The 25340-nt window shown below is 36.5% G+C and overlaps 1 protein-coding gene across 8 annotated transcripts in view; it reads left to right on the top strand.

Annotated features, from left to right (window-relative positions):
- Nucleotides 1-25340, top strand: part of HERC2 (HECT and RLD domain containing E3 ubiquitin protein ligase 2) — a 107421-nt gene that overhangs the window by 59631 nt on the left and 22450 nt on the right. For 5 of the 8 annotated variants that reach the window (XM_061459753.1, XM_061459751.1, XM_061459756.1 and 2 more), the window contains 33 exons: nt 1089-1252; nt 1436-1703; nt 1853-1995; nt 3273-3371; nt 3467-3635; nt 3735-3860; nt 4334-4442; nt 4575-4714; nt 5200-5390; nt 7164-7269; nt 7441-7532; nt 8113-8288; nt 8775-8886; nt 9806-9887; nt 9982-10125; nt 10725-10815; nt 12098-12275; nt 12722-12803; nt 12886-13057; nt 14294-14438; nt 15124-15349; nt 16287-16458; nt 17033-17219; nt 17980-18120; nt 18480-18671; nt 20276-20429; nt 21138-21245; nt 22379-22510; nt 23032-23190; nt 23283-23401; nt 23798-23923; nt 24848-25003; nt 25149-25264. In XM_061459753.1, the coding sequence (XP_061315737.1) occupies nt 1089-1252; nt 1436-1703; nt 1853-1995; nt 3273-3371; nt 3467-3635; nt 3735-3860; nt 4334-4442; nt 4575-4714; nt 5200-5390; nt 7164-7269; nt 7441-7532; nt 8113-8288; nt 8775-8886; nt 9806-9887; nt 9982-10125; nt 10725-10815; nt 12098-12275; nt 12722-12803; nt 12886-13057; nt 14294-14438; nt 15124-15349; nt 16287-16458; nt 17033-17219; nt 17980-18120; nt 18480-18671; nt 20276-20429; nt 21138-21245; nt 22379-22510; nt 23032-23190; nt 23283-23401; nt 23798-23923; nt 24848-25003; nt 25149-25264 (4777 nt within the window). The remainder of the gene's footprint in view (nt 1-1088; nt 1253-1435; nt 1704-1852; nt 1996-3272; nt 3372-3466; nt 3636-3734; nt 3861-4333; nt 4443-4574; nt 4715-5199; nt 5391-7163; nt 7270-7440; nt 7533-8112; nt 8289-8774; nt 8887-9805; nt 9888-9981; nt 10126-10724; nt 10816-12097; nt 12276-12721; nt 12804-12885; nt 13058-14293; nt 14439-15123; nt 15350-16286; nt 16459-17032; nt 17220-17979; nt 18121-18479; nt 18672-20275; nt 20430-21137; nt 21246-22378; nt 22511-23031; nt 23191-23282; nt 23402-23797; nt 23924-24847; nt 25004-25148; nt 25265-25340) is intronic. The other 3 variants (XM_061459754.1, XM_061459752.1, XM_061459755.1) reach the window with 2 other exon arrangements.

The following is a 25340-nucleotide window of genomic DNA, read 5'->3' as shown; positions in this document are numbered from 1 at the left end:
GGGGAAGCCAGGAGGAAGCAGAGACAGGACACCTGACCCAAACTGACCAAAGAGGTATTCCATACCACAGCACGTCATGCCCAGGATGTAACTGGGAGTTAGCCGGAAGGGCTGGGAGACTGCAGGGTTGGAGGAGGTATCGGTCGGAACTTGGTCGGGCTTGGGGGCCGAGTTATCGGTCAGCTGGTGCTGAGGTGTTGTATTCTCTTCCCTTGTTATTTCCTTTATCATTATTATCATTGGTGGTAGCAGTAGTGATTTGTGTTATACCTTAGTTACTAAACTGTTCTTATCTCAACCTGTGGGAGTTGCATTCTTTTCAATTCTCCTCTCCATCCCTCCGAGAGCAGGGGGAGGGCAAGAAAGGGGGGGGAAGTGAGCGAACGAATTACCTGACTGGGTTTAAACCACGACAACTGTTCTGTTACTGTTTCAAATATGAGAACTTCTTTTTGTTGGAGTTGGGTGAAGAATGAGAACACTTCCCTGAGATAGCCATGGTAGAGAGTGTAGCTGGAGTAAAGCCAGAGTACAGATCTAGGCAACATGAATATTTATGCCATAAAGAACACAAAATCAAATATAAAGTTGCAGAATCATGAGCCAGTTGATTAAAAAAAGACATATTCTTTTGAAGGGACAGTGAATACCTACAGGGAGCTCTTCCCTAAGAGGTGCATTGGAAGGGGAAATTACTCAGTCTAGAAAGTATGCACCATGATTTGGGGGTCAGTGAAATTGTTGGTTGTCTGTATAAAGGGGTTTATCCTGGAAGGACCTCTTTGTAATAGTCTTATTGTAAAAGGTGAACTCAGAAGATATTTGCACAAATTCACTGTTCACTGAGCAGTGTCTGCTAGATATGTTCTAGATGTATTTTAGTAAAAATATTGTTTATCTACAAATTGCTCGTTTGCTTCTTTTTATGTAGATAATGGCACGCATGATTTGATCTTAAACTTGAGATTGCTGTGGTGAAGAAATGTGAGATAGACAACAATATCTTTTATCAACCAGTAGGCCCCAGGACAAATCTTGCAATTGACTTGCATGGTTTTGGTTAAAATAATGTTTCTGTTTTTTTCAAGAGGATGGAGCAGTTGCCTCTCCTGACATTGGAGATATGTCTCCCGAAGGACCACAGCCTCCAATGATTCTTCTACAGCAACTTTTGACAGCTGCTACGCAACCATCACCTGTGAAAGCAATATTTGACAAACAAGAGCTTGAGGTAGAGTCTGTTTTCTGCCAAGTAATCTAATAAATAAATCTTCCTAATTCATATTACAACTGAAACTTGTTAAGCTATAGGTTTAAAAAAAATGTCACTGAACCCCTCTTGGCAAATAACCTCTAATTTCAGACGCTCACGTGCACAAAAACATACTAAATACACTTTTTTTCAACTTGGACTGATTTATTTGTTCTCATTTAGGCTGCTGCTTTGGCAGTATGCCAGTATCTGGCTGTAGAGTCTACACATCCTTCAACTCCAGTGTTTGAAGACTGCAGCTCTAGTGAAGCTACAACACCCATCACAGTGCAGCATATCCGACCCACAAAAACGAAGAAACGCAAGCAGTCTCCAATTCCACCTCTCCCCATTGTAGTTCAACTTATGGAAATGGGATTTCCTAGGAAAAACATAGAATTTGCACTAAAATCTCTGTCTGGAACCTCTGGAAGTGCTTCTGGATTACCAGGTATTTAATTAATGATACTAGAAGGCAAGTTGTGAGCAGATAAAATGCTACTTATAAGGGTGCAATTATTGCTTCTCTTTTTGGATACTATTGTAAGAATGTTAGAGAATCCCTGAAAGACAGAATGAGTTTGTATTTTTCTGTATTAGGAGTGGAAGCCTTGGTTGGCTGGTTGTTGGATCACCCTGATGTTCAAATTACGGATCTCTCTGATGCTGATACTATCTCTGATGAATATTCAGATGAGGAGATAGTAGAGGAGGTGGAAGAAGCTGAAGCTGCTTGCCCTGTGGTAAGTATCAACTTAGTAAAACTTAAGTCTTAACTTGGTTAAGAGTACAAGGATGTTTTGCTGTCGCAAGCTTTCAAGACTGTAACAAGGACGACATTTGCCATATGCTTCTAAGGCATATCATAAAAGAAGTCAAGGTATCTATAAATATGTATATAAGAGTAGCACAATGGAAGACTGAAATCCAGATAGTTATTTCAGTAATGGTAGCTTTTAGTATCGATGATAGTTGGTCTTTGTTTCATCTTACATAGTCAATGCTATAGTGTAATATTTGTAAAAGACTTTTCATTTTTATTTTTATTTTTTCATATCCCCCCTCCACCTTCCTTTGGCTTGAAAAGCAAATGTGTATTAGCTGCAAGGAATGACTGAGCAATTAGTGAATAAATGGAAAGAAGAAAAAAAAGTCAGTGAAATAACTTACCTTTTTCTAAAAACTATTCTCATGTATTGTTGATAAAAAGACCTTTACAATGTCTGTTGAATGTGATGGCTTTAATTTATATTGGTCTTCTATTGTTGACTTTCAGGAAGTATTTCAGTAAGGTTTTGCCAATAAAATGAAATGGGTTCTGTATTTCTGTTTATTTTTTTAAGGAGGTTTAAGGAGATGTTGAATTTTCTGGCACATGTAATTGAAAGGAATGCATTATATTTTAGAGGAAATTAACTTGGCATTGTGTTCTGATATATTTTTTACCAGTACTGGAGTGAGAAATCGTGCTGTATGTTGACTGAAATGGAAAAAAAAACAACATTTATCCTCAAAACAAGTGTTCTGTAAAGTCTCATTACAGCTGGAATGCAGCAGTTCCATCTTTTTAATTGTGAAAGAATAATTTCTGATAACTGCAATGTTTTTTGTCAACTTGTTTTTCTAAGGAAATACTTTAAATCCTGTTGTATTATATAATAAAACGTTTTGTAGTGTATTTTAGCCTAGGAGATTACCATTTACCACTGTTTTTGCAATTCCTCTTTGTTCTAATTTTCTTTGGCAAACAGATTTCATAAAAGCAACTTGCGGCTTGTTTCACGTGTTTTTAAAACTTGCAGCTATATTCCTGGACAAGTTATTTCAGAAACTAAACTTTAAAGTAGATCATAAATGTTAGCCATGTTGTGAGTTGACCTATTGAAGACATTTCTCATTTTGGCATGCAACTTAAATATTAAGTGTGTGTTTTTTGGTGGGTTATCTTCAGTCTCTACTAATAATTTTATTTATTAGTAATTTTGTAACTGTTTCATGTTTATTTTGGATTTTTTTCCAGCCAAGTGGTGCTATTGTAACGGAGAGCCAGACCTATAAGAAACGAGTTGATTTCTTAAGTAATGATGACTATGCTGTGTATGTGAGAGAGAATATTCAGGTAAGCATGATGTTCAAATGCTATATTGAAACTAGTTTCCCTCTGGTACAAAGGTCTTTGCATAGCTATGGCATTCTGTTGTCCTTTTTTCCTAGGTGGGAATGATGGTTAGGTGCTGCAGAACCTACGAGGAAGTTTGTGAAGGAGATGTAGGCAAAGTTATTAAGTTGGATCGAGATGGATTGCATGACCTGAATGTACAGTGTGATTGGCAACAGAAGGGTGGTACCTACTGGGTCAGATATATCCATGTTGAGCTGTTAGGTAAGTTCACTGCTAACTGCTTTCTAATAAAGAATTGAGGAGATATATTTTTGGAGGGGAAAAAGCCACTCACCATGTATTTATTCTTGCAATTGCTAGGATTCCCACCACAGAGTTCTGCCTCTCATATCAAGATAGGTGACAAAGTGCGTGTGAAAAGCTCTGTGACCACACCCAAATACAAATGGGGATCAGTTACTCACCGAAGTGTAGGAGTTGTCAAAGGTAATGTATATTCAAAATGGGGAGGGAATATAACTGGAAACAGACTTTCTGCAGCATTTAAGGAGAGAATATTTTAGACACACTTACAAATCACAGTGCTTTGTGGACTATTGCATGATGATGAAAGTATAAAATATAGAAGTAGTCTGTTTAGCACAGATTCTTTGAGGCAGTACAGTTTTTGGTTGTATTATATTCTTCTTGGAAGTACTCTTTCCCTTTGGGAACTGTTTCTTAGTAAAAGAAAAAAATCAGAGTCAAGGAACTGAAGTAGAATAATATATACCTTTAAAAAAACTTTAGAACTCTCTTCACAGACTTGCAAAGTTAATACATAGTTCCATTGCAAGAAAAGATTACTTTTGAAAGTAATTTTTAGTAAGTATTTCTGCTCTCTGATGTTGCCCTGGACTCTTTTCCAGCTTGATTTTGTAGAAATTTGCAACACTATTTTCTCCATGTTTTTGTCACAGCTTTTAGTGCCAATGGAAAAGATGTCATTGTAGACTTTCCTCAGCAGTCTCATTGGACTGGCTTGTTGTCAGAAATGGAACTGGTTCCCAGCATTCATCCTGGAGTCACGTAAGTGATGGTTTACATTTTTCTTAATGTATATGGGTTATCCTTTAGCCTTATTGTCTTGATCTCGACTTGTGTCTGTAATAACTTGTACCACTGGAAATGTATTTACTCATTGTTCTTTTGTGAAATCAGGTGTGATGGCTGTCAGATGTTTCCTATCAATGGGCCTAGATTCAAATGCAGAAACTGTGATGATTTTGATTTCTGTGAAACTTGCTTTAAAACCAGGAAGCATAACACCCGACATACTTTTGGCAGAATAAACGAGCCAGGTAAGTTTTTAAAAAAAATCTAAGTGTTTCTTTAATTTAAGTGCACTGAATTTGTTTTTATGAAAAAAAAAATCAGTTTAAATATTGCATGCCCCTGTAATATTTATCATTCAATTTTATGTATTACTCTTAGTGTCCTACATTCCTGAAGAGAGTAGTTTTCCTTTTGTTTTTAATATTTTACTTGGTTTCTTGGTACAAATTAATCATAAGTGTAAGAACAGGAAGTGTGACTATCTGCAGTGACTGCATTGAAAGCTTGTGGTCAGGTAAAGTGCTTGAAACTCCTTTAAAAATCCCCAAATCTTGAGCTGTGCCCTTTAAGCATGAGTAGTATTACTGTACCCATGTGACATGCTTCTCTGCTTTCAGACTACATACCTGAAATGTTAGATTTGTTGTATTTCCTTTCACATTGGTTGTGGGTGTAACAGAAGCAGTTTTCTGTGACAGCTATGTGCTTAATTTTTCACTTAAACATGCAGGTCAGTCTCCAGTGTTTTGTGGGCGTTCTGGAAAGCAGCTGAAGAGACGGCATAGTAGCCAGCGGGGAATGTTACTGGATGATTGGTCAAGAATAGTTAAGAATTTGAATGTCTCCTCCTCTGTGAATCAGGCTTCACGTCTTATTGATGGTAGTGAGCAGTGCTGGCAGTCTTCTGGTTCACAAGGAAAGGTAACTAAGCCATAACTAATTTAATTTGGCATACTTTTTCTGAAGAGGAAAAATATTTAACTTAGTGAAATATATGTTATCTTTCTGTAAGATAGAAGAGTAGTAAAAACAGACATCTCGAGTACAAAACTATGTTTCTTTATATTTTTAAATGCGACTTTTTTTTAAGCTTTATCTTTCTGATTATTTCATGTGAAGGAACTTTTGTGAACTATTTCATTATAAGGAACTTCTGTAATTTATTTTTTTTCTTTTTGAAATAAGGGATAATTATTGTGTAGTTGGTTATATGGTTACAGTTGCTGTTTCAGTATAATAACTGATAGGGAGTTCTTAATGATCATGTTGATTATATTTTACTTAAGTGTTGCAATACAAAAAGCACTTATGCTCTTGCTAACTAAAACTGCTTCTGAGCACTCTCACTTGCTTAGAATATCAAGTTTAAGGACCTATAAGGATCATAGAGTCTTGATGGGACTAATTAAACCACATGACTAAGAGCGTCTTCTAGATGCTTCTTGAACTCTTGACAGGCTTGGTGCTGTGACCACTTCTCTCTGTAACCTATTGCAGTGACTGACCACCCTCTTGGTGAAAAACCTTTTCCCTAATGAAGTTCCCCTGATACATTCCTTGTGTCCTACCAGTGGTCAGCAGAGAGGAGATAAGTGCTTCTCTGCTGCTCCCCCTTGAGGAAGTTTTAAATAGTGATAAGGTTTCCCATCAGCCTTCTTTTCAAGCTGAAAAAAATCACCTATTAAGTCTTGCCCTTGAGACCTTTCACCATTCTGACTGCTCTCTTCTGGATACTAATAATTTTATGTCTTCCTTCTATTGAGGTGCCCCAGACTACCTGCAATGTGCAAGGTAGGGCTGCACCAGTGCAGTGTAGAGTGGGACAATCGCCTCCTTCGACCAATTAGCAGTGCTGTGCTTGATGCACCCCGGGACATGTCTGGCTGGCTCTTTTGGCTGCTAGGGCACATAGTTGATTCCTGTTCAATTTGCCATCAACTCAGACTTCCAGGTCTCTTTCTGCAGAGCTGCTCTTGTCCCTCAGTTTGTACGTATAAGCAGGTTTACCCCATCCCAAGTGGAGCATCTCGCACTTGCTCTGAAGTTTCATCCAGTTGGTCTTTGCCCACCTCTCTAGTCCCTTCAGATCTCTCTTTAAGTCCTCTTTACCCATTGAGGTAGGCCACAACTTCTCCTAGTTTAGTGGCAGTGGCAAACTTGCTTAACATACATTTGACTTCTATGTCCAGATCATTTATAAAAAGCATTGTTGCTTTATTTGTGGTTTACCAGTTTTATTAGCCTGCAGCATAGCTTTGTGGCCAGTGTAGATACCAAGATTTGCAGCTAGACTTCTGTCCAGTGTGTTTTGATGCTGTATTGATGGCCATGCTGAGGATATCCCCAAGTACCCTTCCTTCAGGTTGTTTACAGGCTGTAATCGAAGATTTACATTGTGTCCCAAAATCCCAATTCTTGACCTCCAGTGCTATTGTGCTTTCTCAGTCTTATCAATGGTGTCGCTCTTGTGCTAAATAAATAATTTGCTGCAGCTGTTTCTCTTGCATTTGAAGGTTGGTCAGGTGAGAAATTCACAAGGTCCTCTTCCTTTGGCTGGTCGCCATGCATCGCAGCTGTTGTATACCATTAATAAATGTTTTTCATGCTTGCTTCAAAACCAGCACATACTCTTGTCAACTGTATGGTGGTCCTAGCAATACTAACTGAAAATTAAATTCTTTGTCTTTCCCCTAGCACTGGATTCGCTTGGAGATTTTTCCAGATGTTCTTGTTCATAGGCTAAAGATGATTGTGGACCCTGCAGACAGCAGTTACATGCCCTCTTTAGTTGTTGTTTCAGGTATGTGTACGTTCTTTGAGAAGTCTGAATTACTTTTTGTTGTTGTACATCTAGCAGTAGGTACTTATTAGGTTTCATTTAATATAGTCATCTATTTCAAGTGCATGGTGCCTGTTTATGGAACAAACACCATATCTGAAAAAGTTTTTCTTTCTGCGTTTTGTTTTTTAGGGGGGAATTCCTTAAATAACCTTATAGAGCTCAAGACAATCAATATAAATCCGACAGACACCACAGTGCCTCTTCTCAGTGATTGTACAGAAGTAAGTGAAGTTTGTGTGAGAATTACTCATTATGTAATGGAAAAATATTTTGCTGCAAGAAATGGATGAAAAGCACTGTTGTGATTATTAAAGAGTGGTATTTTACTTTTGTTATAAATTAGCATTATTTCTGGAAGCTTACTAAAGTGGATTATCGTGATAACTTTTACCATAATCTCAGTGTAACTCTAATAGCTTTAGTAGTAAAGCTAGTTCAGGTCTTTTGATGTAAATCAATATACCTATGAACCAAGAAGAAATCCCAATAAACTTAAATTTGGGGATACATTTGGTGGGTGCTAAGGCTTATTTTGGATAGTAGCTCTGATCTTTCTCAGTAACAGCAAGGAGGAATGCATAATGACTTTTTAGGAGATTAGAAGTGAAATAATTCTGAAATTAACGAGGCCATATGTTTATCTGAAAGTATGAATTTTGTAGGGTTGAAAAGCTGAATATTTACAGATTAATTTTGATAAGGTGAAAAATCAAGTAGAATTTCTAAATCTTTCGTATGTTTTTATGAAGTTACACAGGATCCAAAAGGTGGCAATTTAGTGAGATTTTTTTTTCCTCTTAGTACCACAGGTATATTGAAATTGCAATCAAGCAGTGCAGAAGCTCTGGGATTGATTGCAAAATACATGGTCTCAGCATACTGGGACGTATACGAGCAGAGGATGAAGACTTGGCTGCAGTCCCATTCCTTGCTTCTGATAATGAGGAAGAGGATGACGATAAAGCTAACACTGGGAGGTACGTAACTGCAGTGGCGAGGTGGGGGAAATGATAGAGAGCCTTAGTGTCGATATAGTCCTGTAATTCAGGAGATTATTGTAAGAACAAGGACTTAATTAGGTTGAATGGTAGTAAAGAGAAATTAGTATCTTAGTTTGTCAGAATTGTAAGTAGGTCATTTGTTGAGGTGGGGACATCTTGTACAGCTCTTCAGCTTCTGCAGCATGCTTGGAGTTGAAAACCTAGCTAAAAACTTTGTGTTTATGTTTGGAATGTGGTATATTTACCTCCACTCAGCAAAACACTCTGGGTTTTGTTTGTTTTGCTTGTTTGTTTGGTTTGTTTTTGTTTTGTTACAGCCACCAATTCACTGTAGTAGTGGTGTTTGAGTACTGAAACTCTTGTAAAATCAGTAAATACAGTAAAAAGATGCCTATGCTATAGTTACGCACGTTGCTAAGATGATATTTTTTAATTTTTATTTTTTCCCCTCAATATATTCAGTCTTGTTAGAAAGAAGGCAGCTGGGCTGGAATCGGCAGCTACAATAAGAACTAAAGTTTTTGTTTGGGGATTGAATGACAAAGACCAGTTGGGAGGGCTGAAAGGCTCCAAGGTATGTTTGTTTTCATAGTTCAGTACAAAATAAAGTTTACAAGTCTCACACAACTCAAGATTAATTCAAACTTAATCAGAATTCTAGAGTGTAGTATCAAACCTACAAATAATAGATTCTAATGTCTTTTTGCTTTGAGACATGTTAGATGTCTGCTGGGTGGAAGATTGGAGAAAACTTGCATTTTGGTTGTGTCTCTCAAATCCAGTTTGATTATTAGCAGCCGCTTAATCATTTGTTTTAGTTGACAGTGAACTAATTGTTCTCAAACTATGTAGCGCTCTATACACATTCTGTTCCTTTTGGGTTTTTGTGCATGCAGTTAAGGTAGTGGTGAACCTTTCTATATATTACTTGGATCTGGTACACTCATCAGAAAGTTGAATTCTCATCTTTCGATGTAACTTGATTACAATTCAGTGTTTTAGCTTTGTGTGCAGCTATTTATACATAATTTTTAAATGCAGTGCAGGTTCAGAGATACATGGTGAATGTTTAATCAATTTAAAATGTTAATGTGAAAAGTATGTTGAGAGCGTTTATTTAATTTATGTTGTAAATAAAATGTATATTGTTGTATGCAACCTTTCAAGAAACAAAAAATCAACCATTTCTGTATTCTGTGGTTTTCTCAAGAAAACTTTACTTAAAGGAAACTTCTTGCCTATATCACATTTATTTTTTTTTCCCCAGGCTTTGTATTTATCATGGTTTCAGTGTTAAATGCTTTTTCTTGTTCTTTGTGTTTTGCCTGGTGTATATTACCTGGTATGTGTGAAATGTCTGAATAATATGGAGATTTTCATATATTTAAAAAAGGAAAAGTACCTGTTAGATTTTATGATTTAAGAATAGCTCTTCTTTTGAAAGTATAAAACTTCAGTGAATTGTAGTGAGTTTCATTTTGCGTCTGCTCTAGATAAAGGTCCCTTCCTTTTCTGAAACCCTGTCTGCCTTGAACGTTGTACAAGTAGCTGGAGGATCCAAAAGCCTTTTTGCAGGTAATATAAGTTTGAAATAAATATGTTAAGGGCATAAATGGATTTCCAGTTGTGAAACTTTAATGGTGTTTCAAACTTTATTTCTTCATTTTAGTGACTGTAGAGGGTAAAGTATATGCTTGTGGAGAAGCCACAAATGGAAGGCTGGGTTTAGGAATATCTAGTGGAACTGTGCCTATTCCACGCCAGATTACAGCTCTCAGTAACTATGTGGTAAAGAAGGTGGCTGTTCACTCAGGTACTGACTATTACAATTTTTAGATACATAATCATAACATGTTAAGCCTAAAAATAGTTGCTTTGCAATTTTCATGGGTGCCATGATGCTCCAGCATAACTGATGTTTTTAAAAACTTTGTAAAAATAAATAAATTATTAAGTTCTGTCTGTTGAATACAATGTCAAATTAAAGCTAATGGTTCTGTTGTTAAAATCTATAATTTTAGACAATACACAGTTTCTTGCTTGCTGGGAGTTAAATTTGATAGCTTCTTAATAGTTTTTCAGTCTGATCTAACGAAAATGTTTTCATTTTTGAGTATTGATAAATGGTGGGTTTAGATTTGCTTTCTTCCTTGCAGCACTGAAAATAGCGAATTGTGTGATTATTTCTTCTTTTTTTTTTTAACATGCCAGGAAACCTATTCTCACAAAAGCTTTGTATTTTAAATTAAATCACATAAGTCTGAAGTGAAGAAAATAAGTAATGCATATTGGGTTGAAAGGCTCATACAATTACACTGTTAAAGTACAGCAGTGTCAATATTCTGAGATTTTTTGCTAGACCTGCTTCCCACTTGAAAGATTAAAAATTTAAATTTCTGTTTACACTTTTAGGTGGCCGGCATGCTATGGCATTAACTGTTGATGGAAAGGTATTTTCATGGGGTGAAGGAGATGATGGAAAACTTGGTCACTTCAGTCGAATGTAAGTATGCCAAATTTGTCTCTATTTCATAGAAATATTTCAGGAAGAGAACATTTGTGTTGCTTGTTGCAAGACAGCTGACCACCACTAGTGACAATGACGGGATTTTTATTACAATGGGAATAAAAAATTAGGTTTTGAAAAAGGTAGGTTTCTTTTTCAGCAGTGTATGTGCAGCATTTGTAGTGGTCTCAATTTAAAAAGGAGACAATTAATATAATACTTGGAAACATAGTTGGTGGATAAAATTTTTAATAGTATTTTTAATGTCACTGCTGAAATGGCGCACATTTGGTTACTTTTGTAAGGTAGGGTTTACAGTGGTGCTTTGAGGTGTAAACCATAGCAATTTTAATTGTGAGCTGTAACAGTTCATGATGTAAGCCTGATGGAGCATTTAATAGCCCTTTTCTTTAGACATCTGTTCACAGACTTGTTAACCAGAAATAAATTTCTTAGACTTTCCAGTAATACATAATTTAATCCTCCACAGGACACTTTGAAGAAAATTTGAATTGTCTTGGGATTTTTTTTCTTGTAGGCACCACAGAACAATGTTTTAAAAGGAACAAAAAAAACCCGAAGTCCAGATTAAAGCAGTATTCTTTATTGTACAACTGTCTTGTGTTTTCTGTAATTTTATTAAAAGTGAGACTTGATACTCTTGGGCATTTCAGGGATGCAGATATTCCAGAGGTCATGTATAATTTGATAAAGCTTTAATAGTGGTTCTGATACACATACAGTATTAGAAAGCCTTGAGTTGAAACTCTTCCCTGAATTTAGAGAATATTGTAGCTATACGAATAATGAATACGAAAAGTTTCCAGTTCTCTCACAGAGGCTAACAGTAAATCCAAGCTCTAATATCTCTCTTGTAAAGTTCAAAGTTGGGATGGGAGTGTCATCTCTTAATCTCACTACCTGGCTCTGTGTCCACAGCTAACAAATTGCTCAACTTTGGGTAATGACAGGATATCAGTTTTCACTTCATATTATATGCTTCTTAATTGATTCATCACTTTGGATCTTGGCTTTGTCACCCAAGTGTTGCAGTGTATACATAAAATAGTTCTTTAAATAAAACTTTGGAGTACATTTAAATAGCGTAAATTTTATATTTATGGCACTACTACAGTGTATGTCTTGGAATCATAATGTTGCTTCTTACTTTTAGATTGATGTTAGTTATTGCACAAAACTGTCTGGATTATGAAGATGGGTGTATATTATGCAATTCTTTCATAATTGATGCAATTAATTCCTTATTCTTTTTCTCTAGGAACTGTGATAAACCCAGATTGATAGAAGCATTGAAAACCAAACGCATCCGTGATATTGCTTGTGGCAGTTCCCACAGTGCTGCTATTACCTCTAGTGGTGAACTGTATACATGGGGTCTCGGAGAATATGGAAGGCTAGGACATGGAGATAATACCACACAGCTGAAACCTAAAATGGTAAATCTCTCTTGTCTCTGAAACGTGAATGTGTTTGTTTAATAAATGATAAATAAAAACTAAAGTAAAGGCAAAAAACATGAAAACACTGTGAAGGCATCATTTTGGAGTGATCCAAATTAGGTTTTCATACACATACCTCTAACAGGCAAGCTATTTCAGAGAGGCCAGAAAAATCCAATCTTTTTCACTTTCTTGGAAAGTGAGGCGAAATGGCTACTGCTGTTTTGGACATTCGTGTCGTGCTTCTTTGATACATAGGTGGAAGTTACTACTGTGATTGAATGATGTTTGATCCTGAGTGAGGAAGGCTAGATAATCCTGTGCTAACTGGCATGTTCAGGCTGGGCACAATGACCAAGATCATTCAGAAGAGCTTGAAACTGTCTCTAAGGTTTTAAAACATAATTTCTCTGAAACTTCTTGCTTACTTTTCTGTTTTGTAGGTTAAAGTGCTCCTTGGCCACCGAGTCATTCAGGTTGCTTGTGGAAGCAGAGATGCTCAGACTCTTGCTTTGACAGATGAAGGTAGGAATATCTTGTTCCAGAAGATTTCTAGCCCAAGGGAATACCATGATCATTGTTTGACCTGCAGTTTGGTGTTTGTTAGGTTTGGTGTTTTCTTGGGGTGATGGTGATTTTGGAAAACTGGGCCGAGGAGGAAGTGAAGGATGCAACATTCCTCAGAACATTGAAAGACTGAATGGCCAAGGTGTCTGTCAGATTGAATGTGGTGCACAGTTCTCATTGGCACTGACCAAGTCAGGAGTGGTGTGGACATGGTATGTTACATTTGCCAGAAAGTATTAACAAAGCAATTGCAAAGTATGTGTTGCATTTATTGCTATTTGACTGTCTTAACTCCATTGTGCCTTATCTGTGTGCTTTGCCTTTTGAATTGGCAAGTCTTAAAGGCAAGCTCTGATGTGTTCAATTGCTCCAGCATTGTCTTGTAGTATGCTCACTTGTGTATTGTACTCTGATAGGATGCCTGGGTCTTACTGAATTAGTGGAAGAAGGGGAAGATCATTCCCTCTCTTGGGAGCAATGGAGCGTGTAAAGGAATATTAATTCAAGACTTTGGCAAAAAGAGAACATGATTATCAAAGTTTGGAGTATGTAGCCTACAGCTGCAGCAGACACTGTGAGAGTAAGGATGTAGTAGAGTAAGGAAGTAAGCTAAAGTTCAGAGGAGATGGGAAGAACTTCCTTGGGAGCACACAGTTTTTATAGAGCTCTTTGCTGCTCAGAAGGCCACTGAGTTGTCAGTAATGCTACCTCAAAGCAAGAACTGATACAAAGTTATCACCTAGAGTTATTCCAAAACCGTTTTTATTTCTTCTATTTGCTTGCTTCTGTTTTGAACACAAACCTGACTTTTTGAGTTGTTTATAAACCTTTCTGTAAAATTTGAGAGCTTACTGTGTGGCAGATGAGCTTCAGAGCTCTAACCAGATCAAGGTCTTAACTGCCATCCTTGTGTAATAAGGCTTGACATATATCAAAGCTAAGAAGACTTAAAATAGTCAGTTTTGTTGTATTATTTGTCACCAGTTGATGAATGATACGAAGAGAAATCCTCAGAACTTCAATTTTTATAAGTTACTTCTTAAAAAAATTTTAGCAGAGATGCCATTTCTCAGAGTGGCCACTGGAAACTATTTCTCTCTTTTGCTTTCACCCTTTTAAATTCTTCTTTTGGTAGTGATGAAAGAAGTTAGAGGAAAGGAAATTTGTCACTCTCTAAGAACTCTTTGCAAAGTTCTAGTTCATTCCTTCTTTACCCCAGTTTGTCTTGACACTGTTACATCTAGTCATAAAATCTACAGCTATTTTATGACATTACAGGTCTACGGGGGAGTTTTTGGGTCTGTTGCAACTGTGCATGTCTGCACTTTAGGATGGCTGAGTTGCCTCTTAACTTTTATTCTTCTTGAATTTGTACTAGTTTGAGGGAAAAAATCGCAACTTCTATATAAACAATATTTTTTGAGTTTTACATTTACTATCTGTTGCAGGGGTAAGGGTGACTACTTCAGACTAGGCCATGGCACAGATGTGCATGTACGAAAGCCACAGGTTGTGGAAGGACTGAGGGGTAAAAAGATTGTGCATGTGGCTGTAGGTGCACTCCATTGTCTAGCAGTTACTGACACTGGACAGGTATGTTGTACGTCACACTTCATTTCCCTTTTTACTTGTTCCAGAAAGGAATGAACTAAACTGTTGAAGAAGAACGTAATGGCATTGGTGCTGATTAAATGGGATAGAAATGTCTAATGATATTTATTTACTTTTCAAAGTCCTGAATAAGCATGATTGTAATTTAAAATATATTGGCTTTCATATTATAATTGGAGCTTGAATGTTGTTGTCATAGTAGCTTTTGTAATATTTTCCTAGTTGATATATTATCTCAGGATCAGTTTTCTTCTTCTCAATCTTGAAATACAGAAACAGTAATCTAGACAAATTTTTCTGCTGTGATTCAGCATTATGATTATCACAGTATTGATTCAGATCCCCAATATAATTACTATGCAACTAACTCTTCTAGCTTATTGTGCACTGTGAACATTGACTAATTTATGAATCAACTAAGGAGTTATGAATGGATAATAATTTATGAATCATCTGACAAAGTGCTGCTATGATTTTTTTTTTTAATATATGCTAATACCTGCCTTATTTAATGGTGCATGGGGGGATGATGTCATGACAATAGGTTCTCTAAGGTGTCCTAGGTTAATAATGAAAATTATTAAAATTCCTTTGGGGGAAATTTTAAGAAACAGTTAAACTAGGCAACCAGTGAAGCAAAGTAATATGTGGAAATGTTTACTGGCAGGTTTATGCGTGGGGCGACAATGACCATGGACAGCAAGGAAATGGAACTACTACGGTCAATAGGAAGCCCACTCTTGTCCAGGGCTTGGAAGGCCAGAAAATCACCCGGGTTGCCTGTGGGTCTTCTCACAGTGTAGCATGGACAACAGTGGACGTAGCTACACCATCTGTTCATGAACCAGTACTTTTCCAGACAGCGAGGGACCCTTTAGGTGCTTCTTATCTTGGTTGGTGTTGTTGGTTGTTGGTTTGGTGGTTGGTTGTTGTTTTTTTGGGGGGAGGGGGGGAGGGGTGGTGGTGTTGTTTTTGGTTGGGTTTTGTATGCCATTTGAGAGTTAGCTCTGTGTGTGGTTTAATAGGTGATAGAAGAGTGCAAAAAGAAAACTGTCTTTAAAAAAAACACAACAAAACAACAACAAAACCATACACAGCTCTCAACCCCAACAAAACCTCTTCCTGACAGTGGAAGTTGCAAAGCACTTGTTCAGAAGTAGCACTAGTTTGAACTTTTATTGTTCTTCAGGAAATAAAAATGCAACATGCTTCATCAAACACTTCAAAGACTATCTTTAATACGGGATAGAGCTTTATGGAGGAAATGATAAATGGATGCTACTGTAATGGTGATATTACATGTTACCTATTGCTATAATTCTTCATTCTGCTGTTACGTTTTGTTTCTAAGGCAGCTGCCTAAACATTCCCGTTTTGTCTTCCTAATTCTTTTGTGTCAAGTATAAAAGCACCAAACATTTTGCTGATTAAACTTTTTCATGAACAAGGAAATGTACTTAAAAAAGAGCAAGAACTGCATATATAGAATATGTCATTAGTATTTTTAAGAGTACCTAATAAATATTCTTGATATTTGAGAAATTTCTGTGCAAGTAAAACTTGTTCCAGATGCCAATCACCAGAATATTCTTATCTGAATTACCTTATTCTTTTTGATGAAGTAACAAGGTGGAACACTACTTTATGAAAGCCCTTGCTGCAAAGCCTTAGTATTGACTTTAATGTTGTAACTTTAGGCATTATGGTTTATGAATCTACTGTAGAGTTAGTTTTAGAGTCTTCTGACTTAACTGGAGCTCATTTATCTGATTTCATGTTATGTATTACACCATTAAAGAATGCTTGGCTTCTTTTTCTCCCTCACTCCAGGTGTTCCTTCAGATGCAGATTCTTCTGCTGCCAGTAACAAAATTAGTGGGGCAAATAGTTCCAAGCCGAATCGCCCTTCCCTCGCTAAGATTCTCCTATCACTTGATGGGAATGTCGCCAAGCAGCAGGCGTTATCTCATATACTAATGGCATTGCAAATCATGTATGCCAGGTAGGCATGCAAACATTCTGTTCTTCTGCAAAGCAAAAGATGGCATAGCTTACCATCTATCAGGGTTACTTACCTTCTATCAGGGTCTCTTGAGTTGAGTATAAATTGTTTGGACTTCTCAGGATAGGCATAAGCTTCATTTAATTATTTTTTAATGTTGGTGTTAGCTTTGTGCTGTTTTCTTTACAGAAGCTCCTAGTGCCTGGGGAAAAGTTGTTTATTTAGGAATGCTCAATTAAATCATGTAAAAGGCATGTAAATAAATCATGATAGATGACATTGAGGAAGCAGTGGGAGGCAGAATGGAAAGAACAATAAAACTTTACGGTGCCCTCCTTGTTGGTGGAGAACCAGAGTATTTGTGCTCAACTTTACATAAAGGAGCTCACATAAAATAGTGGCCTTAAAACACAGTATTTAAGCATTGGGCCCAAAGGAGAACAGAGATAAATGACTCCAAATTCCAGAGTGTGGGAACCTTTCCTGATTTTATTAAGACAAATTAGTATATTTTTTCTAAGTTCAAAAAGGGAATATAGTCAGGTTTATGTTGATCTGTCCTAAATGATTTCAGGGATGCAGTTGTTGGAGCACTGATGCCTGCAAGTATGATTGCACCAGTAGAATGTCCCTCTTCATCACCACCACCTCCATCAGATGCTACTTCTACAGGAAGCCCTGTGAATGGAGATGAATGCATGCTTGTAGGAGATATAGAAGAGAGGCTGAGCCCAAACCCATGGCAGGACAGGAGAGGGGAGGTAAAGTGTCAAAAGAATTTTTCCATCTATGTATAATGGTAAAGCTGAAAAATATTGTCTTGTTTAATTTGATAATAGCAGAGATTAATCAGTTCTTTCTTGCCCTAATTTCAGGTGTAGTTGCTCTGTGAGATTTGAAACAAATTTTAGAGTTAAATCAGTTTTGAACTTTCAGAATGCACTGTTAAATGCTGAATGAATTGCAATTGTGATGACTTCTGGTAGTATTTTAGAGTTAACAGTTAACATGAACATATTAACCCTTCGACCAGATACTAATTTTACAGAAGTGATTTAAAAAAAAAAATAAAAACTAAGGGAATATTTGACTGTTATTTAATGGAATGTAATTGTAAACTTCTGTCAGCTAATGTAGGCAGGAATGTCTGGGTAGAATTCTACTCTGTTGATTCCCAACTGGTAACAGAAGCATTAAAAAGAAAATTCTTGCTACTGAAGAGATCTTTTACTTTAACAAACTGTTAATTTGGCTTGTATTGGTAGCTTGTCTTCTACATTGTGGGCTTTTCTGACGTTTTATTGTACATTTTGTAGCAGCTGATCTTGGTTGGGGGTGTTGGCTGGGTTGCCATCCTAGGAACATAAAATAGAAGCTACAAATACAGGAAGTGAATCTGTTGTTTTTTGAATTTATGGCTGTTTTTAAATTGCTGTTGTCTTTGACCATAAGCCCTTAGACTGTTAAAGGTTTTACAATATGTTATTGCAGCTTCTGTTAGTTGCTGTCTGTTTTGGCTAGGTTGTTTCTTCAGAAGATGCTGTGACACCATCTGCCGTAACTCCTTCAGCTGCTGCTGCCTCTTCCCGTCCTTTCATTCCAGTCACAGATGATCCTGGAGCTGCCAGTATCATTGCAGAAACCATGACAAAAACCAAAGAAGTAATGTTGTCAACACCTTCCTTAAAACTTAACTCCTTACCATGCTTTTATCAAGCAGTTTTGCTTTATTTTTGTGTTTTTAAAGTTACCCTATAAATGACTGCATTCTTAATATATATCCAAAGGCAGAAGATTTTTTTGTTGTTTTTTTTTGCATGAAGTTAAAGTAGGTTAGTTTCAGGAAAGCTTTTTCTCTAGAGAAATGGGTTTAACAGTAGGTTAATTTTGGGCTTGTGTAATCCTGGATTTATGAATTGTGTTTTAAACTACCTTTTGAACTTCTTCAAGTTAACTTGTTTGGATTTGGTGAAATTCTTTAATCTTCACTGTCTTAAGTATTTCTGCAATTTGTTTTGTAGGATGTAGAAAGTCAAAGTAAAGTATCTGGCCCAGAGCCACAGTATTTGGATGAATTTACTAGTCTCTTAGTACCAGATGACACACGAGTCATGGTTGACCTGTTAAAGCTTGCTGTGTCCAACCGAGCGGGTGAAAAAGGAAGAGATGTTCTTTCAGCTGTGCTGTCTGGTATGGGCACAGCTTACCCACAGGTCAGGTTTTGTTTCTGTTGTATTTTAACTAGGTCCCTTTCATTAGTAGCTTGCTAGAATATTGTATTTGAAGTACAGCTCATCATGCTGAGAAACTAATAAACATGAAAATTTGAGTTGAACTTTAATGCAAGTGAACCTTAATGATTTTAATGGAAATATTAAGTGAATATATGCATGTGCTACACATGTCAGTAACAGACTATCTCCTGGATTTGTCATGTTCCAATTAGATGTTAAAATAGAAGCTTAATGAACTGTATTTATGTGTAAGACAAGTGGCTGTGGTTGTTGGAATGTAGCTGACTTTACAAAGCCCTACTTGTTACATCTGCAGAATGTTAGTTTAAAAACTTGCATGTTGATTTTGGTTTGCATCTGAGTTTATATTTGGGATTGCTAAAAATACTGTTAATACATTGTTGATGATTTAGTAATTCTTAATTTTTAAAATATACACTTAGTGTATTGAAGTTTAGCTATTTACAAAGTATCCACGGGTATGTTTTATTGTCTTTTTTTTTCTTTCTTGGGGATAACTGACAGAATCAATGAATGCTGCAATATTGATTACCAGCAGCTGTATAAAAGAATGAAAGAATGTTACAAATCATAAATTATTTATAAAATATCTGCTTACAGGAATGAACTGAAAGTTGTTTAATAATTTTTGGTAGCTTTACCCTTCAAATATTCCCCCCCCCCCCCAATGAGTAACTGTTTCTTTAAGATGGTCATATGATGTAGTTAATTCTGTCTTTGCACAGTTTAAAGACTGATTTGAAACATCAGAAGGGATTATGCAAAGCTGATTTTTGTATTCCTCTATGAAACTTGGCTTCGCTGACCAAAAAGATCAATAATGACTTTGCTAAGGAGAATGCATTGAAATAATAGAAAATTTACTTACTAATGACAAGGCAACTTCTGTTTTAAACAATGAAATCTTCTGATATCTCTGTTTGAGTAAACTAGGGTTGCTATTTCTCAAATTGTTACTATCCCAATTTTCAGTGATCAGCTAGGTGTACCCGTATTCTGTAGATGTAGTTGTCCCCCTCCCACCCTAACTGGATGCATGCTATATATACATTTGTGAATAAATTTTGGTGTTTTGCTTCTAGAGTTCAGTAGCTGAATAATTTTGTCTTTGTGGATTGTTTTTCTGCTTGTTTTTTTTTAAGAGTCAGAGTATTTATTTGAAATGGCTCTTTAAAAATGAGTACTATTAGAATTTTCTCTCTAAAGTGTGTTTTGCATTTTAAATGCAAATGGTGTTAAATATTTAACCTTTCATTAATCGTTTGGCCTATGCTTTGCATTTCAGATTTTACAGTTTGTTTTTCTCTGTAAGGGAAAACAATTTTTTGTGTTGTCATTTACTTACTGGAAACTTACGTAGTTTGGCTTTTAGTTTTAGGAGTTCTTCTAGCTTTGACCACCAAAAAAAAAGTATTTTTGAATTAATATGATGGTTTATGGATTAGAATTTTGAAAACAAGGGATTTATTTATTTATTTAAAATTTGTGAAGAATGGTAGTTGGCTTAGATTTCTTGGACTAATCAAGATTACTTTTCATAGTGTATGGTTTTTGTTCCTTAGGTTGCTGATATGTTGTTGGAGCTGTGTGTTACTGAACTCGAAGACGTAGCAACTGATTCACAAAGTGGTCGCCTCTCTTCACAACCAGTTGTGGTAGAAAGCAGCCATCCATATACTGATGATACATCTTCTAGTGGCACAGTTAAAATACCAGGTATATAATTCTTAAAGTTGTTTTAGTAAAATTTAATTTATTTCAAGCCTGCACACATAATTTTTTTCCTTTGCTTGTGAAAATGTGCACTGAACTTTTAAAGTCATGTGATGTATCCTGTCACTGTGAAAAGTATTTCTTAAATTTCACTTTCATACTAAATGAACATCTTGATCCTGTGAAATATGCATGTTTAGGTTAACCAACTGTGCCTGTGGCTTTTTATCATTGCTATTTTCTGTTTAGTTACAAAGCTGAGAAGGACTGAGTCTTTTTCAGGGTCAGTATTGAACACCTACCTTCTAGTCTTGAGCGTTTGGGAAATACTTTTTTGTTTTTAACACTGTCTTTTCACTTAGTGCTTCTCTCAGTATGTTACCTAGTACTTATCAAAAGGTACGGGCAACAAAGAGCTATTTGCCTTAACTGTAAATAGACATTTTTTGTCTGTTGCAAATTTAGTTTGGAATGTTCTGAATATAGTCTTCTTACTACTAGCCCCCGCTCATGTGAGCTTGCTATGATATAAAGCTTCTCAAAGAGAAGAAATTACAGACAAATAATGTCATTAAACCAAAGGAAGTTACTTTTATTAATGACTGCTATGGCTTCCAAACAATTGTGATTTCACGTGGATTTCTAAAATACTGCATTTGTTGTGGTATTGATTGCTCTGTAGCAATGTGTAAACTCTTTGTTGCTGTTTAGGTGCAGAGGGACTGAGGGTAGAATTTGATCGCCAGTGTTCTACAGAGCGGCGTCATGATCCACTCACCATAATGGATGGTGTCAACAGAATTGTTTCTGTCCGATCAGGTTATGAGAACTAGTGCTTTTCAAAAATGTCTTGTGTGATTCACTGTTAAATGCTGAATGAAATGTATCACTGTCTGTGACCAACTTATTGTGAGGGATATGCCAGTAAAAAAACAGGGAAGACTACATAAATTGATACTGTGTTTTAAACAAGATGTAGGATCTAGGCACAGACATGCAAGAGTGATCTTGTGCCTTTGAATACAGAGAATCTCTGAGAAGAGCATGTTATCCTGCTCTTCCTAAGTTACAATGTAAAAAGTTGGTGTTTAGCACCCCTACCAACATGTGTGAATTTCTGTATAATCAAAGTATATTTTAACAAATTGGAACATGATTGGAAAGGGATACTTCTTTTGTTAGATTTTTTTTTTTTTCTTTTTCAAGTAGTGCTGACAGAATTTTAGGCTTTCATACAGTCAAGACAAAAGCTCTTCTGCTGTCAAATGCCCAAAATAATAGCTAGGCTTTCTCTTTCTGTTTTCTACTCTGCCCTGTGTATGTGACACTACATGAAATCTTCACATCTTTTATCTGGTTTTCTCTCGTTTAATTTTTAAGTACTATAAATTTGCAGTAGGTTTTAGAGGAATATTTGTAATCTCATCAAATTTTACTCTGAGCCTACCTGTACATGACATCATGTGCAAGGGTCTTGGTAGTTACTGCTTGTGCTTAACATTTCTGAGCAGTTAGGGTATGGCCTCTTACTGTTGGCCTATTTTTCCCCAGACTGTTTCAGGTGCACATTGTTTCATTATTTAAATATTTCTCTCTGGATATGAGGTATTCCAGACTGGATTCCTGGTTAGAAAAAGCTGTAAAGCTTAATTTAATGTATATGATGTTACATGGTTTTGTAATATGAAAAGGTAATTTGAAAATAGGACAGTGGGTTTTGTTAAGATCTCATAATTGTCTTTTGACTGTGGTGTTAAAAGTACTATCTGTTAGCAGTGCTAACTGAACTAAGACTTAAGTTATAATAATCTTTGTAGTTACGTTCATATGATTTATGTAGCTTTTTTTCCTGAATGTGTTTATAACCATGAAGGGAAGTTGCTGTTCGTGAGTGGCTTGTGTATTGGCTCAGACAATATAGGTGAACATGTTCATAATGCCTCCTGTAACAGGTCGTGAGTGGTCAGATTGGTCTAGTGAACTGCGAATTCCAGGGGATGAACTGAAGTGGAAGTTCATCAGCGATGGCTCTGTGAATGGATGGGGATGGCGGTTCACTGTTTACCCCATCATGCCAGCTGCAGGTAAGATAGCATATATAACGTTTACAGAAGGGCAAGAAAGTACATTTACTTGTCCGTTTTTTACAGTTGTATTTATTGCATGATATTTACATGCCAAAGTTCTAGAGTTCATTGTCATTCCTGTTAAGAAGACATTGTTATTCATACTAAGAAAGTGTTTTTGTTTCAACAAAGTCATGAGAGGTGCACTAGTGCATAGGAAAGAGATAAAAATAATCTGTAGTCACTCTAGTTTGCCTCTTCGTCAGTGAAGAGAGGCACAGTTAATCTGAAGTTATTATTATTGTTTTTTTAAATGTAAAATGTCTTGGGATTAGTTTGAATTGTATCATGGAAGTGCCTCTTTCTTCCAGTCCCTTTCAAGGGAGGTAGAATGCACCAACTGAGATGAAGACTGGCATTCTAGCCTGCTGTGTTTGGTCAGCTAAATCCTGCCTATGTTCTATTCTTATTTCAGTCTGAGGACAAACCTTCCCTACCTTTTTAATTTTTCAATTCTTTTTTCTTTTTGTTTCTTGCAGGCCCTAAGGACCTTCTTTCAGATCGTTGCATTCTTTCATGTCCTTCAATGGATTTGGTTACATGTTTGTTGGATTTTCGCTTAAATTTTGCTTCCAACAGGAGTATAGTTCCTCGCTTGGCAGCTTCTCTTGCAGCTTGTGCTCAACTGAGTGCCTTAGGTAGGTGTGGTCTTAAAATTAAGTCCATTTTTTTTTAAGTTAAAATGACTATTTTAAATAATTATTATCTTTGTCTGTTTATGTTTCTTTAGCTGCTGGCCACAGAATGTGGGCCTTGCAGAGACTACGGAAACTGCTCACAACAGAGTTTGGCCAGTCTATTAACATCAACCGAATTCTAGGGGATAATGAAGGAGAAACACGAGCTCTGGTAAGAAGACAGTGGTGCTCTTCTCTTCACATTTTGCACGTTAAGATGTATAAAAAGCATTAAAATGCCAGCCCTGATTTTCAGCTGTTTTGTTGTTGATGACCGAATGGAAAATGGGCAAATGAATAGCCTTCTGGCACAGGTCTGCAAGTCTGTAAAGGTACTTCATCTTAGAAAAAAAATACGATTAATTCCAATACTATATAGATGTGCTTTTGGAATTGGCCAAAAGTGGTGTAGAAATATTTCTGTAATAGGAAATGGATGGAAGTGATACTTCACATAGCTAACTGTAGTTTGGGTAATTATTAACATTTTGTCATGGTCATCTAAATAATCTACTTTTTTTGTACCATGTACAGTAAGACTAACTTTCTAGTTCTGTGGTTTCTCTAGAGTTTCACAGGGAGTGCATTAGCTGCTTTGGTTAAAGGTCTTCCAGAAGCATTGCAGAGACAGTTTGACTATGAAGACCCCATTGTGAGAGGTGGCAAACAGCTGCTCCACAGCCCTTTCTTTAAGGTAATGAGGTACAATCATTAAAGAATTCATTAGTATAGTTCTGAATTCTTTGTGAGACTTGGTAAGCTCACGTAGCCCTGTATCAGAAATGTTTTCTGAGAAAATCAGAATATTACTGCTAAAAGGAGAATCAAATATACAAATAAAGGTAAGGAAGACCTAGCTAGGCAGAGGTAGATAGGTCAGTAAAACCGCTTGAAAGTACAGTAAACTGCACTTTTTGGAAGTGATTTCTGAGTCATCCTAATAGGACAGTTGTGTTATTGGTTTGTTTAAATATTCTGAAGGCTTTATTTTTGTCTAGTTGCAACAAGTAAGAATGTCTTTAAAGGTAGGCTGTTCAGTTTTGGATCCTGTACTTCAAAATAAACAAGCTGAGGAACTCTAGAAAGGAGCAACAAGAATAAAAGGCTGAAAAAGCCTCCTATGTAGTAGAAGTTAAATTGAAAGGACTTGTCTGTCTTATGGAAAAGAAATTCTTAAAATACGTAGAAGTTTATACAGGGAAGAAGTAGTCCATTGTTCACAATCTTCATCAGTAACATTGATTTGAAATTGAATCAAATTGAAAATCAGTTGAAAATTTATTTAATTCTAGAAAGGAGACTTAGTTTAGAAATGCAAGATAAGAAGGAAGTTCAGCACATGGTATTTGATACAGAAAAGCTGATTAATCTAGGGGTGTTTTTTGTGGCACAGGGGTGAAGTTTTCTGGGTTGGAAGAGGAGATAGCGTGGGTACACTTGGTGCTGCCCCACCAATGACAGTAGTGAAGATGGCTTTTAATACCCCTTGCACTTTACACATCTTAGAGACTCTGTTCAGACTCTACTGGTCTATGAGCTGTTCAGCTACATCATACGTATATTACTTTTTGATACACGCTTCTGATATACCTCTAAAATGTTTTCTGATTGTCTACAGGTGCTCGTGGCTCTTGCTTGTGATCTGGAGTTGGACACTCTCCCTTGCTGTGCAGAGACACACAAATGGGCTTGGTTCAGGAGATACTGTATGGCATCCAGGGTTGCTGTGGCTCTTGATAAAAGGACATCATTACCTCGCCTTTTCCTTGATGAGGTACTGCAGAAATACTTTAAATAGTTCATGGAACATAAGGAAGTGTTTCATTTGAAAGATATACTGAGTTTGAAGTATTTTATGCCAACTGAGATGGGAGTAACTGGCAGTTTGGATAATTTGATTAATCCAAAATATTTTACAGGTGGCAAAGAAAATCCGAGAATTAATGGCAGATAATGAAAATATGGATGTTCTGCATGAGTGCCATCATGTCTTTAAGAGAGAACAAGATGAGCAGCTTGTCCAGTGGATGAACAGGTTATTTCTTTCAACTGTCATTGGTTTTGCCTTCTGATGCTTTGTTGTATAACAATAAAATGCATTTTTTGTGACT

Source organism: Pezoporus flaviventris, unplaced genomic scaffold, assembly GCF_033815535.1.
Source record: "Pezoporus flaviventris isolate CSIRO_AGI_PZ_B2104156 unplaced genomic scaffold, CSIRO_AGI_Pfla_v1 ptg000030l, whole genome shotgun sequence".
Lineage (NCBI taxonomy): Eukaryota > Metazoa > Chordata > Aves > Psittaciformes > Psittacidae > Pezoporus > Pezoporus flaviventris.
This window is presented reverse-complemented; position numbering and strand designations above follow the sequence as displayed.